Genomic DNA, 21,601 nt, shown 5'->3' with positions numbered 1-21,601 from the left:
ACATCCAGACAGTCCTTGCTGCTGCTTTTTTGACTGTTAAACTTAATGAAGAAGGATTGTGTTTTAAAATTCGATTGTTGCTTAATTAGTTATGAATATTTATGTCATTGAGATTTTTTTACAGGTTTGAAACAACATTTTCAGGGACTTTAAACTTTAGACCTGCATTATATTTATATTTATATATTTAATTATTTAATCTTCTCACATAATCTTCACACCAACGTAGATCCTTGCTTTTTTTTGTAACACAGTGCTATTTTTAGTCAGAACTTGGGCTGATGTGTGATATTGCTTTAGTGAGCACATACCCTGCTGAAGTGTCCTTGACCAGATTCAGCCACATGAAATGAGGAATTTCCATATGGAGATCAGCAACATATCACACATTACTATTATCACATTAGAAAGCTGCTGATGAAGAGCTGTGACAGTCGGGTGGACTCTCTTGAGGAACCATCTGTCTGCTGCATGGGTTTAAATCCAGCTTGTGGTCTGTCACACCTTTGTGCTTTCAGTCTTGTTCATCTATATTATCTGAAAACCAAACCAAGACTTAAAATAGGATGTAAAGAAAGAAGTAAAGCTTTAGCTCAACTGTAGATCTAACAAGTACCACTTCCGCTACCTTTGTCTCTATACGCACCCTTGTAGAGATTTACCGTATGTGTTGAATGATGCTTCAATGTTAAGTACTGTATCTGACCCTTGGTCAGACTTTCACTAGACTTTTGGGTAGAATTCCCACTGTGAGGTTGAGAGTTTGTGACTTCAAAAAGTCAAGTAATAGCTCAGTGCTCAAAGTGAGTTTAGCCAGACGAGTATGGCGGTGCCTTATATATGTACTCTTCACCCTGCAACCTGTCTACAGGTCTGTGTGAAAAAAGTGGTATAGAGCTTTTTATCTCCAGGGGGAGCTATGTGAAGTCTGATAAATGTGATGTCAACTGAGTTGGGTCTGAAGACGTTTGAAACTGGAAAAAAAAAAAATCTGGGGGGGTGGAGTTGGGAAGAAGTGAGCTTACCAGACCTCCGTAGCCTGCTCCTCATCTGCTTGAGGCTAGCAGCTCAAAGCTACATGAGCTGCTACTAGCACAACACACACGAATATAGGACCGAGCTGTCTGCGGTCGAGTTGCATTGTGGGTAATGTAGGCCCCTGCTTTTGAAAAGGAAGAGTCTGTGTTTCTCTGATACATTTTGTCAAATAGACTGGTTTAAGTTCACTTAGGTAATATTTTATTCATTTGATCTTTTCAAAACTAGTTTTTATAATTTTTTTTTTTTTTACGCGGAGTACAAGAAGAGTTACAATGGAACATAAAAACACCCAAGAAGAAATAAAAGAGGAGCAAACAAAGAGAATTTATAATCATCATTTATAGTTCATGGTCATTTTTCCTCATACTCATTCCAAGTACAGGTCTCTGGAAAGCAGAATTGATTGACAGAATGACAGAACAAACACAGAACAGTTGAAACGGAGACTTATTTGAGCTATTCTCCTCTGGTGTTGCATCAGCCCAAGCACACATTGGACACCTTATAATACCACTTGGAAACACACACAGCAAGTTAATTTGTCTTAATCATCGCCATCATCCATCACCATCATCATCACTCATATTCTTGGTCTTCATTCTCACTCATGTAAGTCAGGATTGAGGAGGAAGGCAGTGTTTCTACCAGTATCCTTAAAAGAGAGCCACACAAGTTGTCATGCCACGCTATCAACGCCTTGTGCAGTTTTGGGGAACGGTTAGGCTACTACTGGTCCAGGATCGTCTATCTCGGGTTGGTATTTGTATAAAAACTATATAGGAACACATGTAAAAACGGGAGAATCAAATTATTATCCAACTTGGAAAAAAAAGCAGATGTCTTCATAAAATCTTCTATGTCTAGCAACACTTAATAACACTTATGTCATCTTTTTTTCCTTTTTTTTTTTTAAAGTTTTATTCCAAAATGGTTGAGGAGCAGTTATAGTTTGCATCATCTATACAACAGGCTATAAAACACCACTTTGTCACAGTCCAGAAAGCACATATAGATGTGGTTGTACTGTATATAAACATATGTACTGTAATAAGATAATTTTGCGTGCATGGCTCCCGAATGGTCACTTTTGAGACATCCCTGCGGTTCCAAGGAAACTCTCTCCTTTGAGTTCACACGATGTGAAAACGAAGGCCTCCAGATTTCTTACTGGCACAATGGACATATTCTTCTTTTAAAACGTAAGTCTTTCAAGAGAAACTGCCATCCATTCTCATCTTTGCACGGCGGCAGCTCAGTCAGCCAGGTATTAGTCTTTGCTGGCCATCACTGCCACGTAAGTGAGTACTTTGGCTGATTCCTCGGACATCCATCAGGGATTTTTTTTCTCTCACTGTCACCTGATTTTTTTCCTCTTCATCCACAGTAAATGTTTGGCGTATTGTATGTATGTATTTATTTTATGCATTGTGTCATTTTCTTTCGAAAAAGTCCCAACAACACAAACACAGGCAATGTAAATGAAAACATTAAGTCTTTAATGCTGAATCTCCCGTTGCAAAGTGCATCTGTGCTCCTCTGTTTGCCAGAAACAAGGGAGCTAGATCACATTATCAAGGCCAAGGAAACAAGTCACAGATGGGTTAATGTTGTTTGGTTGACATGTTAGATATGTTTTAAGTTCATTTTCAAACTGGTTGCCAGAGCCATTTTTCCATCAGTCCCTTTCTGGACAGTAACTGTCTCGAGTGCTTGAGTCTAAAGAAAGTTATTTTTTCATTTTTCATATTTACTTTTCAGAGCATTGTCTTATAGGAAAAAATGACTAAATAATGTTCATCTTTGTTATTATACTGTACACATGGTGATGTCCTTTTTCGATAAATGTTTAAGTCGGTCTGGCAAAGACCAAAGCTTTGACAATCACACGTAGTACTCCTTGTCCTTGTTCTTCTTGTTCTTGCTTGAGGTTTTTGCGGTGTTGACTGGTTTCTCTTTGACAACGGTGCCGTTGGACTGTGCCGAGTTGCTGATGTAGTTGCGACTCTCGTCCACGTGGTACGAACCTTCGTCTCTGTTCCGGTATTTGTACATGGCGTAAAGCAGGATGAGAATACACAGCGCCGCTGCTGCTACAATGCCAACCACCATCCCCGTCGTGCTGCTGGACTCTCGGAAGACTTCCGACGTCCCTGGGTAACCGGTCTTTGGTCCTGTGCCGGTGGGATTGGCTGCAAGGGAGACAGAGATATATCATTATTACTATAAGTAGATTTATGGTAGTGAATGAATGCATTTCTTCTCTGCATGTGAGGATCAATATCACAGTTTAATGTTGAATGACAGTGCAGACATCATGCCTCAAAGCTAAAAGTACATGTTGGCTGATAGGATTGGTGTTCCTGCACATATAATAGACGAGCATGCAGTTACACAGTGAGGAGACAACAAACAACAATGCGTATCATTAATGATGCTGAATAAAATGGCACACATGGTAAGGATGAGAGCGTCCCAGTAAAATTATTTCTGTCTAACTAGATTAATACAAAAGTAGAATCTGAGTCTTAAAGCCTTTAACAATCCCATTGGTATGCTAGCTAAAACCAGACAAAAATTACCCTCACAGTTAAATGAGACACAAATACCCCATGTGGATTTTCTTATAAAACTCCTAAAGACTATATTTTACATCCCTTGGCAGTCAAAGAACCCAAAATTACCCTGGAAAGTAAATTGAAATGCCACACACACTGCATTGCTGCAGCACCCTGAAGAAATTACAGCTTTCAATAAATGTAGGAGCTGGACATTTCCGTCGACTTTGCCTTAAGTATGTGCCATTTTACCTGTCTAATCTACCACCTATCAGCATTTTAATTCCTGCAGAACATTATTCTGATAACATTCACTGAACTGTAATTGTTCATATATGGGAGAGTGAAAAAAAGGTGAGATGCTTGAGGACAGACAGATTTGCTAAATTCAGAAGCGGAGCTGACAAGAAGACTAATGTGATAATGATTCATTAAGAAGCACAGTTAAAAGCTCACAGCTCATTACATGTTTTACAGCACAGATATGAATGAACAGAGCACATTTCCAACGCTACACTATACATCCAAACAGCATGACTGTATCACAGTCTGCAAAAATAAATCTTTCAGAGAGAAACAATTCTTCAATTGACTCAGCAGATTTTGCCAAAGGCTGTCCCCACTTCTGTTCTGAAATGGTGCCATTCAATGGAGCATATTCTGAAAACACGTCAGCCCCCTGATATTATTCAGTCCTCCTGGCACATCTCTCTGTGTGTTTTTGTAGCAGTCATCATTTCTGCTTAAGCCCTCTTTGTTGCGTTTGTGAAATCCAAACACTCAACACTAACATTTGGAAATGAAAAGCACTCTGGTTCCGCTGGATTTGGGCAAAAAAATATTGGAGGGATTTTATAGCTGGGTTCAGATCATAGTTATGTTGACGTGAAGATGTTACGCTCTGATTTGCATTTACACTGGACAGACTAACAACAACACAACAGAAACACAAATAGCTGTGTTGACATGTAGGTCTGAAGTGTTTCCTCTGTGTTGACTGGACAGTTATGTTAAAGGTATTTAACAAGCTTTTCAGTACTCCACTTTGCTGAATCCTGTATATGTGCCACTTTGTTGCTCCCTGAAAATGACCTTTATGTTTATTCAGGCATTTTCTTAATGTTATGTTATGATCTTTAAACATATTACACTAGAGATTTTATTTTGAAGGTGAAATGCTTCATTTTCCAAACAAAGGAAAATGTCATATTTTGTGTTTGTTTAGCACCTGGATGATGAGGGCACAAAGCATGTCAGTTACATATGTGTTTAATATTGAATAACATTTTAACTTCTATTGTACCGTGTATTTTCTATAACATTAAAGCTTTTGTGACCCATCAGTTGGAAGTTAGGCTGTCCTCCAGTTGGGAATGCTACACATCCCAGTACCAATTTAATGAATCCTCATTATATATTGAAACTTTGAGATGTGTATATGAGCTCATGAACAGAACCTGATGGCATATACTGTGCATTAATAGTAACCACAATATGTCATCAAAGTAAATTGATTTACTTACAATGACAGGCGTCAACATTTTTATATTCAAATAAAACGGTTATTTGATATTTATTGAAACACATTTGACATTTTGCTGTCCCACTTTTCTCACTTTTCTCAGCATTTTGGTTATTAGAAAATAATTGCATTCTTCAGCTTTGATATCGAACCAGCTTTAAAAAACCACAACATTTTATCTTTATTATTTCAATCCTTTGATCTTGGCCAGTCAGAGTAATATACACACAAGTAACTCTCTTCCTAAGCTGGAACTCAGTATCCACAGCAGAGAGCAAATCTCTATTCTATCTTACATGAAAAGGAAAATACCAGGAAAACAAAATTCTGCTGCTATTGAAGTTCATCATAATCACCTTGTCTCTTCTTATCAAATCCTTACTTTATGACAGAGTAACTTCTCCGAGTGTGAGCAAAGAGGGCAGTTCTTGTTCTTGCTGTAAAAAAAGGTTGTTTCTTCCTGATCCTTGAAGGACAGGCAGAATTAATAAGGTGATACAGAACATCCCATCCTACATACTACTTTTGTGGCAATTTCTCAATGTCAAACAAGCACAAAATAAATGCAAGACAGTTCTTTGGTATTTTTTGGTGAAGGTGTATCTGTCCTTCAGACTACAGACATATAAGCAGCTACTGCAATTCCAATTTAAAGGACTGTTCCAATGTTTTTGCACGTTTTTCTTCCATTTACTATGAATCACATATAGATTATATATAGATTATTGGATGAATTCTTACAGACATCCATTGGCTTCCATTGATTTCTTGAAAATCTTGACTTGACTCTTGAAACTCTTGAACGTGAATTGTATCACAGTGAACATCAATACTATTTTGGAAATACAGTGTGTTAAGTCTGCACAATAAGTAGGAAAAATACATCTGAAAATCTAAAACAGCAAAAGTATGCATTAAAATTTAAAAATGGTCAATAAAATGTTAAACTAAGCATGATTTGTAATTGAGGAGCTAAAACATACCAACAAACATTTTAAAACATTACCCTCTCTTTGGACTATACTTCACATCTATTTCAGAATAGTCATTATCCAGTGTTTACACAATAATAAACTTTAAATGTTCGATAACACTGAGAGCATGCTACACTTTTGGGGATCATTTCCACCAGTGAATAGGGAACTGATTGCACATCAGCATGCCGACTTCATATTCTGAATGCTGTCCAAGTTATAATACAGCGCTCTTATGTCTCTGATAGCTCTCTTCGCTGCTTCTCTCTCCTGTGTCTCACTCAGAGCTGATGGCTTTAGAGAAAAAAGCACTTTTCTGATTGCTTCAATTTCTCTTCTTGAGTGACAGCTCAATGTTCAGATGAACATTGCTTTGAATGGTGTAATATTAGCTAATGACCCACACAGATGGCACATGTGCCTATTTTAGGTAGATCATGTTCAATGCCAGATTAAAGGGCATGAAAAAGTGTCAACTGTAAAGGGCAAAAGGTCTCTGGGCTGAATGCCAGAAGAGGAGATGCTGCTGCCGTTCATTGACATGTTTTCCACCATGGTTAGACTGATCAGCGGCCCAAGTATGCTTCCAATGCCAGCAGACATTCAAGGACAAGCGGAGTGTACCACCGGGGGATTGAGTGTGACTGAGCGTTGCAACAGATTAGCTCTGCTTGTGACAAGCCCACTTATCCTTGGAGACAGGTGTGAAGAATGCTCTCGCCTTGTGGGCAAAAGCCACTGGTTGACACGGCTCTTCCCCACCAAGCCATTGTGCGGGCATTAATGGTGAGTTACTTTCATATTTGCTATCTATCCTTTGTTTGGGGTCAAAAAGTTGAAAGTGTTGATAACATAGCAGGTTGATGGAGGAGAGAGCTCTCGATGTGGCACTTGAGGGTTGTATAGGAGACCTTGGCTGGCTCCTACAGCAAGGTGACAGAGTCGGAAGAGTTCAGGAGGCAGGCGGCCTCAGTCTGCTATATCAGGAGTGAGTCATGTGATAACAGTACCATGGTGCACTGTTCTTCCTTCTGTGATCTAACACCTCCAGCTCTGGGCTTTGTTATTTCCTCTTGCCTGGATCTGTTGATTTGCACCCCACAGGCTGCGTTCGCACAGAGACTTAGTCAGTGGAAAACCCTCAGTCAACCAACCACAATTTTTCTTTCATTACTGGAAAAGTAAAAAAGTAAAATAAGTAGACTATGTGATCCAGTCATTCAATTTTACATTTACACAGAAAGATTTTAGCCCAAATTAAAATCTCTTCCCACAAAATCCAATTCAGTATCTTCGTAGTGACCACTACTTAAAGGATTAACACTGCATTTAGCACAGTGCTGACACAGCCATGTTTTGTCCAAAAAGATTAGCATTCATTACAGCTCATTAGCTTGCATTTAGTCTCAGCAGTGTCTATCAAACAGCCACCTGATGGCACGCTGGGATCTTTCCTAGTCCCTTAGATTAACTGATACACCTGATGATGCGGCTCATTTGCTACTCATGAGTCTGGCTGAGCACCGTGCCCTGCTTTCCCCCAAGTTGGGTTCAGCCAAAGTAATGTGGCAGACACGAGGCCTTCGAGAAAGCCTCGTAAGACCTCAGTCAAAATGCATCTGCCTGTCTGTTCATTAGCACTCCATCACCTCAGAATGAAGGCACATAAACTGAGAAAGAAATAGCGCCTGAAACAAGTCTTTAAAATGATGGCTGCTCTTATACGCTCTACTCGAGCGTACCCAAGGGTAAAATTAGACATGAGGAAAATGACCTTAAAGTGGCGCCTAGCTTCATGGCAGCATAGCGGGGGTGCACTTGTGAAGTGATGGAGGTAAACTCAGGGGGGTTAACTTTTGAAGGATTGCAGTTGTGTAAAAGCTGGCAGAATAACTTTCTCCTCTCCGTCTCATCCAAGAGCGAGACTTAAATTACAGTATCACATCCAGACAATCATAAAGTCCTTGCTGTTTTATTCACAAGGACAACAGTTAATGTTTCAGTCAGTTAGTCACAAATCATTTGCTTTCACCAAGCCTTTCCTGAGATTCCTCTAGCAGAGGTGCACAAGGAACAGCAAACAAAGAAGCGTAGGTGCTCTTATATATGACCCTGATCCATAAATGTTAGGGAAGAAAATTAAATAGCCTGGCCAGGAATTGCATTCGCCATACAGAGAGGCACTGAAGAGTGCAATGACATGAACACTGAGATTGGTTTGGCTTCAATGTGGTTACTGCAGGGTTTATTTGACAGCCTCTTTTCTCTTAATTCTACCTGGATTCTTCGGCATGGATACATGAGCTCGCCTCTCTGAGATATTAGTGTCGGTGCTATGGAACTTGTCATTTAAAAGCCTGTGCAATGCCCGATGTGATTCCCCTTCTTTTTGCCTGACTTCTTTTTGCCACATGCTCTCAAGGAGAGGAATGGGATCAGAGATTCTGCACTGTCAGGCGGGATTTGAATAAATGGTCCTCTTCAAAGACTATTTTTCCTCATTTGTCTCCAGCGAGAGGGTTCATTTGTTTGGTAATTTGTAAAAGGGTGAGCAGGTTGACAGGGGCCACGGATGAAGGAAAGCAAGGATAGTGGAGCCGAGGGGAGTTACTTCAGGTGCGCGCGAGGCTTAATGAGAGGTAATGGAGCAACCAGGACTACTTAGGGTATATTGAATGAACAGACATGGGCTTGACCTTTCATTAACTGGGGGTGCTAATAGGTCGAAAGAGGATGATGCTTTTTTGTAAATGGATGCACTACAGTACGTTGAGTTTAGGTATCAGGCAAAATAAATAATTTTTAGTAAGAAGGTAATAAAAAGAGTTTTTGTGCGAACTGATTTCTGCAACCTGCAACAGTTGATAAACATGAGCAGTACATCGCGCATCTCAGAGGGCTTAAGGAGGTGTGGCTGTGGGATGCCTTCACAGCGACCCAGGCTTAGTTGGCATGCTCAGTGACACATTGCTGTTATTCAGCCAGATTAGTGTTATACCATCTTCTTGCTTCACATATCCAGCCATAATCACAAGCTGTCAGAGCCGTCATATAGTTGGGGATCAGTCTGCAGACAGGTCACTGTATCAACCGCAGCAGAGCCAAAACACTTATTAAATCTCTCTTCCCTCTTTAATTATCTGAGTGTCCTCGAGAAGTGATGCAAGCCATCCTGTACTTGTGACATGCTGGCAGTGTGCCTGATGACAGAATGCATGTGTGAGTCTGAAGTGGCTCTGCTCATGCTGATGGTGGATGATGAACAGAGAGCTGAGTGAGCATGAAATGAGGTCCAAGTGAGAATTATTAAAAGGTGTTTGAATTAGCCCAGTAACAGGTATGTTGCAGTTTAAGCCTTTGCCCAGAAGGGTTCCACTATAAGAGGCGCGATGAAAGAAGAGGGCTAAGCTTACTTGGCCAGAACGTCTGGAGTTCATCTCTTCATTAGATTCCTAAAGAGTCAGGTTACATGCTCTTAGGGTATTTGTGATATACACAGTGGGCCTATAGCTACACAGGAGCTTTCCATTGTAAAAGGGATAGTCTTCTGCTGCGAGTAGATAATCAGTTCTAAACTAGACTCACACTGTGTGTTACCTAAACATTTTGACAGAAACTGTTCTGTGAACTGTGTCTATGAAGTGTGAAGGCACTATTTTTGTTAGTTATTCCAATATCTCTGCATATACAAATATATTTTTTGATCAAACCAGTGCCTCAAAGATAGTGATCACTAACGTTTTATTGTACTGTAAATATAACCTATTAGTTTGGTTTTAGCACAAATAGCAAACCACACAGAAGTATTTCATTCTGTAAAAGCTGTTGTTTTTCTTTTACTGGAGACTATTTCACATTCTCAAGGCAACATGATGGCCAACATTATATGATAAATATTGAATTGTTGGGTAATATTTCCAAGCCCTAGCTTACTTAGACAATTACCATAACTGACCTTTGGCTGGGCTTCTTTTCTTTTCTTGGGAAAGCAAAGTCTTTCATGCCCTACTTAGACTTATAAACAGACACATTGTGTTAGCATCAATGTCAGCACATCCAAAAGATGTGTGGTAGAAAAATAAAAATAATTGAAAATATAAATATGGAGGGATCAGTAAAGAGAAAGACTGACAGTGAGTGTGAAATCCTGTTTTCTCTCAGAAAACACTTCATTTAAAATAGAATGTAGAAAGAAGACTTGGACGGCATAATCCTCCCTGAAAGAGTGCAGAAAAACAAAAATGGCAAAATTCCATAAGATTGTCTGCATAAATTGGCAATAATAAACAGCTATGTGTTTTGCAAAAGAGCATGCATGATGCTTGAAGGTCATCAACGTTGTTTGATGGGCGTGAGCTCTTATCACATTCAGTGGGCATCTAGTCTTCAGAGGGGGTTTTTCATTTGTTAAACCGTCTCTGCTAGCGGCAATCTGTGGGCATGCAAGGTGCATGCCACTGTGTTCAGCCAAGGAAGGAATGAACACACACAGAGCTCCAGCAGGGTATGATTGAATAACCTATTAAATGTGGGCAGTGACCTCTTAAGCCAGCACAGTGCTCTTAATGTTTCATTAATCTCACAGCTACTTTTAAAACAATAATTTACTCTAATTTTTTTTTTTCCTCCTGGCTGGGTGCATTCCAGTCATTGCCATCGGGTTAAAGAGAGTATTCATTTGCCGTTTGATTTATTGGTTGACTCTATGTATTGTTTCCCCACCCATAAATTAAATCTATTAAAACAAATGTCAAACACATTAGCAGCTGCTAATGTCACTGCAGAATGCTCGAGGATAGAAAAAGATGAGAGAGCATAGAGAGAGGAGGAAACTATATATGATTAACCTTAACCTGCCTATGGGCAATCCACAGTGAAGGGCTACTGGAGCTGAGAATAAAAGCATTGAGAGATTATTTGTGAAAGGTAGAAAGGTGCGTTTACCAAAACTCTCACTGAGGCTGCTGGTGTGTACTTGCGTTCGACAAGGAGCCTATTTCTTTCACACAAATTCACATGGTGCATGTTGTATAATTAATGACGGTGGAGAAAATAAAGGTGTAAACATATCAAAGGTAAACATCCAACGGATGCATCCAATGTTATGTTAGGATATATCACTCTACTTCTGTGCCCCGTGCGCTAAGAAAACACACCAGAGACTGGGATCAGAGAATTCAGAGTTCAGAGGAGAAACATTGTGTGTTCTGAAATCAAGAGCAAGAGAAAACTTCCTTATGCTTTCCTTCATCTTTTTTTCAGCATGATGCATAGTGGGGTTTGTTCTCCAGTAACAACTGAAGGAGTATCATTTTGGTGCGGTACACTGAGCATTCCTTTTAAAGGCAAAACAATGTATCGCACCAATTAACCTTAAACTATAACATCAGTTAGAATAAATCTTTTCAACATTTGCTATCATATCCTGGTCACTTCACTGCCCATTTCCAACAGTATATCAACATATTGTAATAAAACATTATCATCGTTTTATATTTAGTATTTACTCAACATTCTTACCCATAAATTCTTAGAATAGTCTGATATTTTGGGAAATACGCTTATTTTCTGGCAGAAAGATGAAAATATTGTTACCACTCTCGTATCTGTATGTTACATATGAAGTAACAACCGGCAGCCGGTTAGCTTAGAAGCACAAAGACTGGAAACAACTAGCTAGCCAGCTAAAATGGAGAATTTTCGTTTTTACACTTCGGTTTTTGTACAGATTAAACAAACAAGATATAATGTGTTAATTACTGAGATTAAGAGGTGCTGGCAGGTGGATTTTGTTAGGGGTTGGACAGAGCCAAGATAGCTGTTTCACCCTGTTTCCATTATTTACGCTAATGTAAGCTAAGTGGTATCTTCATATTTACAGCGCAAACATGAGACAGGAAACCATAAGCATGTTTCCCAAAGTGTTGAGCTATTCCTTTACCAGAATGCAACAATATTAATATACTCAAAATTCGAGTGAAATTCTAGGTAAACAAAACTAGAAAGTGAGTAATACGCTTGAACCAAAGGCTCAGCGCTCTGACAATATTACTGTGAAAAGAAATCATTGTCAAAAAGACATATGACAAATAAACACATTACTTATTTCTAATTAATTCACTCATTTTAGTAGTTTCTCATTCCAACTACAGGGTGTTATAAGTCAATCAGGTTTAGTGACTAGGATTTGACTAATTTGAACAAATATGGAGGACTAGCAGCAAAAGCAAGATCGCTCAGAGGAGAAAAACTAAATGAGGAGGAACACAGGCGATTGCAGGACATAACCCTGGATATGGGTCACCGAGCAGCAGCTGCCCTCCATCAACGGCCTGCATGACGCCAATGAAATGAAGCAGGTAGGTAAGGAGACATCAGTTCCATCTAACCCCATGCAGCTCGGCAACAACCTGTTCTGTTAACTTCCACCAAAAACTGAGGTTGGTGCTTGAAAATCAGCACCAGCCGCCATCTCGTCAGACTGTTCGACGGGCTATTTTCACACAACCGAGCCCACATCTACATTTTCTCCAGATGATTGGCCAGCACTTCATCCTGGCATTTAAATGAACAATTCTTCTGGGGGGGATGCAAGACTCTTTTGAGCTAAATGTCAGGATTTATATAGTATTTCTATAACATCAGAATTGCCCTTAAAGCTACATTAGGTCATTATGCAGAATATTTGCATATCTTTTGTTATTTTTCTGTCTAATAAGGTAAAGTGAGGTCACATGGAAGCTAAAGCCCTTGGCACATTTTATTTTGCTTAACAATTATCACAGTAGGCATGACAAAGATAGGTGCATAAATGTGTGCTTGTAATCGTTGTCGCAGTGATATTCAGCTGTCAGAGCCTGCTGAGTATATGCACACTCCCCGAATCAGCCTCCTATTACAGATCAGATGTGTTGCAGCACCATGGGCCTGTGTATTCCTCAGTGGTTTCCTGAACCAGGGGGGAAGGATTCAATTTGCTGCAGTATGATCTAATCTGAGTCCTGCCGGGTGATAAGCTCTGCTGGTACCGCTGGCTTTCCATGGTTTCCAGAGGTAAGAGACATAAAGCATGGCAATAGGTAAGGTTACCCAATTGATGTCACTCAACCGCTGATAGGGCCTGCCGTGGGACGAGACTCCAGTGTTATGCAGGATGATCTAGAGCTGACCTTGGGCCATAGATAGCTCACATAATAGTCTGTTTCAAAGCTCACCTCTTGGGATCACTTATGCACCAACATTATCCTGTATACATGTGCTGTGAAGCCTGAGCACAAGGTTGAGAGAAAAAGAGATATCAAAAGCGTGTGCATCTGCCCTCTGCTTTTGAACTGCCAGACAGAACAGACTGTCAAGGTATTGCATGAAAATTGATATATTATTGGCGTCATTAAAAGGAGTTGGCTGAACAGTAACATGAGAAAGTAGTCCTTTATCAGCGACAGTGGATCCAGTTCTTTATCCACAGCGGCACGTCTGAGATGTGGTGAGTGCTTGGCAGAGCGTGTGAATCGTTCTGAATGTAGATATTAATCAGGATACGGTGTTAGACAGCTGCCACCCTGGGAGCCTGCAGCTCTGGTGTCAAATCCCCTCCAGTGATCACAGAAGGAGAGGGATACTCTGCTCTGGGAGTGTGCGTCCCAGAGCATCACACAGTTCGCGACTGATGTTTTGGCAGATGCCCTTGTCAAAAATATCATAATGCAAGCTGCTGGTGTGAATCAGGACGCAGACCAATCTCCTGTGTATGGTATTTGACAGAGGTAGCAGATGTACATTGGAAGTACCTATTGTTCTGCTACCCAATGGGAATATCGCTCTAATGTGCAGTATGAGAGTTATAGGAAGAGGGTAACCGTGGCAAAAGCTAATCTTGCAAGTGGAAGGCCAGAGGAACAGGAAGAGAGACAGACTAGAAAGTTGATAGTCTTTGCTGTGGGCCAGACATTAATTTAGTGGAGGTTTTATGACCACATACTGATCGATAGCACATCTAGATGGAGTGGGGGGCCTTGGGTCTGGACTTAATTGTTCTCTGTGCTTCTCATCACTTCAGAATGCATTTGAAAAGCCTTCTATTCATAGGAGGGAGCTCGGGTTAGACTTAATTGCCTTCCATGTGTAGCAAGGTAAGAGATTAAAAGTTCGCCGGCATTGCAGGGAACAAACAGATTTACAATCCCAATTTGTCAAAGTAAAGAGGTATTTTCAGGTACTTTGGGGAAAAAAGAAATGCTTCTTTTTGTTTTATATTTACCAGGGCTCTTGAACACAGTTACAACTATAAATCAAAATATGTTGGTTGTTTGTTTTATGAAGAGAAACACCTGATATTTGCTGCAATCATAAACTCCAAGGGATGTTAAGTGCAAATATTGGGAACAATAGTACATGAGAAACAACAGGATGAACTCCCACTGTTCGCTGTAGAATTTAATCAACAACAGTGGGGATCCTCTACACACTCCTCTCTGGGTTTACCCTCCTTGATATCATGTGTTAGAGTCATGTGGGTCTGATAATTACAGCTGTGCATTGTTCTGTCTTTCTGAGAACTCCCCTGTTTGCGCATTAACAAATGCCATGAGCTGATGAAGACGAAATAGGTGCACAATTAAAACACTAATAACAGCTGCTTTGACACATACAAAACACCTTCAGCAGTGTGGAGTTTTAGTTATGCATGCAATTCTCAGCGACAAAGTTGTTATGAAAAAATACCAGTGTTAGGTATCAGAGGAAGCTAATATCAAGAAACACATCACTAATTTGCTAATAACTATAAAAGAAAATGCTATTTATCACTATTTAATAGTTTGGCTTTTTGGGAAATGTGCTTATGCATTTTTTTTGTCAAGAGTTACATGAGTGGATCGATACCAGAACTTGCAGCTGGTTAGCTTAGCTTAGCATAAAGACTGGAAACAGGGTGAAACAGCTAGCATGGCTCTGTCCAAAAGCTCGCTAATTTAAATAATGAAAATTCAAATTATAAAGTAAGTAATTCATGTGTTCATTAGTGAGCTTTAGAGATGATGGTAGGTAGATTTAGTATTGAGCCAGGCTAGCTGTTTCCTCCTGATCCCAGTCTTTATGTAAAGCTAAGCTAACTGTAGCTGGCTTTAGAGTCATATGTAGTGGATAGATATGAGAGTGGTATCCATCTTATCTAACTCACCGCGAGAAAGCAAATAAGTGTATTTCCCAAAATGTTGAACTTTTGCTTTAAGCTGTTGTAGTTAAAAAGCCCTTCCAACCTTCCAAGTTCAGACTGTCCATTGTGGGAGGAGCCTGAGGGGATTCTGACAAGCTAGTTCGCTAAGCTGCTTACATTAAAAGACCTTGAATACTATGGTCAGAAATTAACGTAGATAAAAAGTAATTGCCTTTTCTAAGTTTTACTGCAACTATATTTTACGTTTTTGTACATTGAAATAGAAGAACCAGTAAAACTACACTCTGTGGCAGAATGGAAGCTTCCCAGACAGACCTAATGGACAGCCTCCAGCTTGCTGTCTCAAGAGCAACTCTGCCTCTGAGAAGCGTTCAAGCTATAACTAAAACTCCAATCTGCTCATTTAAACGCTGTGTGTTAGCCTAGAGTGTGTTGGTGGGGGTGGACTATGACACACAGAGAGACACACTGACACACCCAGAGAGAAGTAGAATAAAAAGAGATGACTAACCTAACCCACCTGAGCTCGGCTCACAGGGATCAATGTCCTCATCATCGCTCGGACACTCAGCTGATGCCACCAGCAAGTCGTCTGTTGTCTGAAAAGAGAGAGGCACAGAGTAGATTGGTGAGGGCATGAAATACTTAGCTGCATCAATGGGGAAAGATGGCACCCACTCAGAACTACCAATAGTGGTGTTTCCAGAGGGTTAGGTTAAGGAGAACGGGGCGGATGAGACATGAATCCAGACAGCTACACTGTTTGGCTGCTGGATTTATCTGTCAACACGGTCACACGCTGCCTGGCGCCGTAGCAGCTGCTACACTGCTTTCCAGGCAACACTATCCTTGCAGAAATGAGATCTGATTATTGAGGAACAGTGGAGGCTAAAGTTCACAGCACAATTGTCAACTCGCATGCTCAATTTGTGCTGCAGTGTGTGCCTTTGCATAGCCCTTCAAGGGATTGTTAAGAGCCATCACAAAACACCTCTGACATTTAGAGGACAACCAGCCATGAAAGCTTAAAAAAGAGATTGGAAAACAAAGGGCAGAGCAGCAGAGCTTTAAATCAATACTTTTTCTTATTTCTCTCAATGTGATTGAGTATTTCTTTTACAGAATAAGCATACCAAAAGCATGCCAAAAGCATGGCATATATATATATATATATATATATATATATATATCCATTTTAGACTGTTTTCGATGCACTTCCTCACCTGCCAAACACGATATATTTTACCCTCTTGGAAAATGGGAAAGGGCAAACAAAAGACCAGAAAAAAAGTACACTGTAAAACATTATACTGCAATGTTCTTTTATAGTCTTGCTTCAGGCCATTTGATCAACTCTGCGTTAAAGGTCATTTCATTTAAGCATGGCAGCTTCTTCAAGGCCGGGTTAGATTTTCGGTTGTAGCACGCTGCTAAGCAGAATAACCTGCTGCTATATATTTAGCCTTGCACCTCTCCTTATCCTTTTCATACTAATATTTTTAAATCCTCACATGCATGCTTGACTATATCTACTGTACATAAATGTTTCATACTCTTGGGTATGCATGTGTATGATAGCCTCAAAGTGAAAAAAAATAAGGGGTAAGAAATGCATCAGGTCTCAAAAATGAAGATGGACTTGGGGTTTTATTCAATTTGTGCTATTATTTCACTGATGTTTGACTGTGCATCAAAATATATCTGCAAGTTGGATTAGTATTGACTCATCTTAAGGAAATTAAAGGTGATGTCATTTTGCTTGACATCCATTTGGCTGCATATAATGTGATTTTATTGCGACTCTAACATCATTTTGACATTCTGAACACGGACCAACATCATCTTTACATAATAGACCTGGAAATGATAGATCAAACCCATTAAGGGAGTTGTGGTGGAGGGCTGTTTTTGGTGCATCTGTGCTGGGTGAGGCCCGGGGAAGCCGTCCAAATGTAAATTTAATTTGCTGTGCATGAGGCTGATATACAGTGTCGGCCATCCAGATGGCAAAACCGCCGGATCCTGGAGTGCCACATCCATCACTTCATCCTTGTGATTTGTTTTTCCTGGCGGGAGATCTTGACACTCTGCACTCACTGGCAGAGGTACGGGAATCAAGGAATCAATACTCCCTCACTCTTCTTTCCACCTTACCACTCTCATTCTCTCTCTCTCTACCTCTCGCATCCCTCTTCTACTCTCTTTCTCCTTTCAACTCTGTTCTTCACATTTATTTGCAAGCGGAGAAGAGGAAGCAATGCGACGTGGGTGTACTGGATGTAGGTTAACTCCCTATAGAATAACCTGAGTGGAGGTGTATGCCCGTTCATATTTATATGTTTCTGTCTCCACATTCGGGTCAGAAAGCCACAGCCTGAGGCCTTAAACTCCATCACCACAGTGAAATCCAATAATGAATATAGATATTTGTTTATCTCTTCACAAGAGAATCTTTGATTTTGTAATTAAAGGAGCAGACATAAAATATGATGAACGTACAATTCAAAGAAATTATTCATTTATTTTAATTTTGCTTGTAAACACAGGAGGAAATACAGTTTGAGTTAATGAAATTATATTATCAGGTCTGACCTTTAAAAATCTACATTATGTGGACATACTGTAATAACTGTAAGGAACTGAATAAATGTATCATTGCACATTGATTGAGACTTTCAAATATTTCATATATACTTTCATAACGACACCATGAAATAATGTCATGCCCATTTCACCCTCCAAGGACAAAGGCTGTGTGTAGAGCTGTCTAACTGTTGCTCTGTTGTGCCTCTAAGCCACCTCTCAGTCCAATCCTTCTTTGATCTAATCAAAATATCAATCCAATGCTATACTTTTAAATGAATCTTGTGTGTGTGGTGGATGTAAGCCTGTGAATCAACACTAAAATGAATTCACATGTTACTGAGCATCAGTCTGCCAGCCGGGATTAACGTGTAGGTCAACATTTTGATGTGGTCATGACCTGGTTGAAATCCAATAACATTACCAATTCATGGTGTCCTCCTCCAACGCTTGGCTTCTTTTTCACCCGTGACAATTCAATGTGGGCTATGTGAGGGGCTTACCATGCAATTTAGCCACTGTGATGAAAACTGACAGGTAGCTTGGCTGGGATGTCTGAAAAGGACACCGAATTCTTAGGAGATCTTCTCTAAAGGAGCTGCCCTAAATAACACGGGATATGCACATGGTGATTTTGATTTAAAAATAAGAATTAGGCTCCCTGATGGCATCTTCCTCTAACATTTTCCAGAAATACTGTATATTTTTGGGAGGGTTCATTAGCTCAGTGAGTCAAGTTTACTGAGGCAAAGAGCATCATGCCCACAGGAAAGATGCTCCAGCAGAAGAGCGAATAAACAAGATGTACCTGTAGTTCATTTTATGAAGGTACTTCTAAAATGCTAAAAGCAAAGACTTGGGGCCTTGCAAAGCATCATTAATCTAGCGGTAAAGTGCTGAAGCCATGGTGAACCTACGGCACAGCTCATTTATCTGCCTCTGCTCAGAGCAGCACAGAGCACGCTCCTATGAGATGTACTAAGAAAACCTGGGGAGACAGTTGGGAATATGACGCACACAAAAAGTGGAAGAAAAAGATACTGTAGAGAGAAAACTGCTTTTTGTGTTTATACAAAATGCATGGAAATGTTCATAGTTTCTAACTACAGTGTCATTTCAAATACCTGAGGTGTCCGGGGAGTTTTATATACAAACACACAAACAAAAATAAATCCTAGCAGAACTTATAGTGAGGTAAAGCTATCGACTGACCTTGGCTAGTGCACTGATTGAACCATCAAAGAGGATGCGGACCAGGAAATTCCAACCTGACTCAGCCAAAGGCGTCCTGGTGCTTTCTTTAGCACTGTCATGCTGGTTTTCGATCTCTGAGGATTGATAATGGTCCTCCTTAATGAGATGTCCAGGGCAAGCTGTGGTCTGCATGTGTTTGCTGAAGCTTAGTCAGCAGTCTCATTCTGCTGGACACCAGGTTATCTACAACCCTAAAAAACACTCATCTGTTCCCCGCTAATGCTCAACTGCACAGTGTTCAATGCCACTCTCCAATAACTGCTGTAGTAGTAGGTGGCTTCACTGTAATGCACTACGTTTGTACACTTCTCCCCTGAATGCATGTTTTCCCCTCTTAATGCTGGGCTGATTCAGGGAGGGAGGGAGGGGGCTGCTCTTCAGAGAGGAGGCTGTGTGCTGCTGCCCCGGTGCTCGAGAGCAAGAGACACCTTCTCTGTGATAACCTGTCGGCATGTCTCTATGGAGAGCCGGGGGTTTTCACATTGTTTTCTCTCTGGTCTAATTTGATGAATGCTCTCTGGCACACAACATGTCTCTTTGGAGACGAGCTGAAAGTCAGGAGGACACTGAAGGCATCTGAAGGGTTTATCCGAACCATGCCTCTGCTGTCCCGGTAATGTATTCCACTGAGGATGCTTGCTGTTTTCTTTTCTCTTTCTGCTTTTCTGTTTTTTCCCCTAGCAAGCCCTGTTTTTGTCCAATATAAGCTCTTGTTTTGCAAAGCTGTTTCTCTTGTTATATTGCTGCTCGGTGACAATAATAAAATTGATATTTTTTTTCTCGATGTCCATAATCTGGTGCTCATTAGTATCAGGTGTAAATCCCAACACTTTCAGAATGCCAAAAAAAAGGTTGTGCTATTATCAGCCAGTAAATTCTGGGTTGATTGAAAAATCTAAGAGAAAATGGCTTAGCTACACATTATTCCACAAAAGAAAGCCTTCCTGTCTGCTAAACTGCACACAAACCTGCGGACTTTGCCTCATAACTTGTCTCAATACGTCTGATCCTTCACGTCCACGACCCATATGCTCATACCGCACACAATCTATTAGATGTAAGCGTCCTACTGAATAACTGTTCCCCACGGGCTGTCACTATTTTCAGACCACACAAGGAAGAAATCACTGATACCAGAGATGGGCTCTCCAACTGAGAACATTTGGCGATTGTTATTCAAAGTATTAAAGCTCTCGTTTTAAACCTGACTACTTCTCTTATTTTTTATGTGTAACATGTTATCTATCATATTGTCTTTAACAACTTTCTCTCACTGTAATCCCACAGAGTAGGTTTCCGTATCTTCCGTACACACACTGTGTATGAAAATGTGATTTCAGGATGTTTAGAAAACATGAGCATAATGTGGAGTGTGTTTGCTGAAATATCAAGCAAAATAACTTACCCGTAATTATAAAATTTGATAGCACCAAGGATATTGGGCTAAATTACACAATATACTTGGCTGTTATACATATAATTGGCCTTTATAACAAAGTCAAAACAAATACAGGATCCGGGGAATAATATCAGTGCGAAGTCAGAAAAATCACTGGCTGCTACTAGGTGGTACATACTATACTTGGTATTGTCCTCATGGTTCTTTTATTTCCAATATCTTAGATAATCCTGGATAAATGATATCAAGGATGCAATCGAGACTCCAATTTAAGCCAATACCATAGCTGAAAATGTTATTTATATCTTGCCTCCATTTGGCAACAGCCCTTGAAGCCAAAAGCTCCAAATGCCTCTAAAAGCAGAGGAATCAGTATTCTGTGTATGTTTCTGCTCAGACTGTGTGCCATTATTTCTCATGCTGGCACTGATTTACACTGGTAGTGGCCTGCTAGTGTCCAGATCTGACCAGAGTTGTAGCCTGCACAGACTAATTGGGAGGAGTTTGTTGTCCTAAGCTTCACTCTTGCAGCAACACATCATTAATGTGCCAGTGAGAGAGAGGGAGGCGGTGGGTCAGCGGACAGAAACGGCTCATGGTTAGACACGGGATGAATTTACCCATGGCAGCTATCACACTGCAGCAGCAGCTCTTATCAGAACTCCTGATGACATCCAAGTATCTAACTTAGCACCCTGGAACTAGGTCGATGTTGATGAATAATTTAGTCCCAGATGCTCAATAGATTCCAACTGAATAATGAAGGCGTGTGGGCCTCTAAGACTGTGAGTTCAGCTCAGTGTATTGCCTGGCCTTCGCCCACACTCTTCCTACTGCTGGTCTGCCAAGCTGTCAACATCATGGACTCACACAGACACAGACTTCAACAGGGCTGGAAGACAATGGAATGGCATTATCGCTATCACAGCTCAGCTGCGCAACAAAGTGATGGATTTATACATATAACATGTTTCAAAACTTATCATGTTCCAAACATCTTGATTCTCTGGGCTTTTTAACAATTAAAGAAAAGCTCTCACGTGAGGCTTCATGGTGACACGACAGATTGCCACTGCGACTCAGAGTAGAGTGATG

At 40.4% G+C, this 21,601-nt stretch overlaps 1 protein-coding gene across 6 annotated transcripts in view; it reads right to left on the bottom strand.

Annotated features, from left to right (window-relative positions):
- Positions 1–2,922: 2,922 nt before the first annotated feature.
- LOC139294223 (neurexin-1a) overlaps positions 2,923–21,601 on the bottom strand; it is a 235,322-nt gene continuing 216,643 nt past the window's right edge. For 4 of the 6 annotated variants that reach the window (XM_070916062.1, XM_070916064.1, XM_070916061.1 and 1 more), the window contains 2 exons: positions 15,782–15,869; positions 2,923–3,230 (listed from right to left, as the gene is read on the bottom strand). In XM_070916062.1, the coding sequence (XP_070772163.1) occupies positions 2,923–3,230; positions 15,782–15,869 (396 nt within the window). The remainder of the gene's footprint in view (positions 3,231–15,781; positions 15,870–21,601) is intronic. The other 2 variants (XM_070916065.1, XM_070916066.1) reach the window with 1 other exon arrangement.

Source organism: Enoplosus armatus, chromosome 12 (assembly GCF_043641665.1).
Source record: "Enoplosus armatus isolate fEnoArm2 chromosome 12, fEnoArm2.hap1, whole genome shotgun sequence".
Classification (NCBI taxonomy): domain Eukaryota; kingdom Metazoa; phylum Chordata; class Actinopteri; order Centrarchiformes; family Enoplosidae; genus Enoplosus; species Enoplosus armatus.
This window is presented reverse-complemented; position numbering and strand designations above follow the sequence as displayed.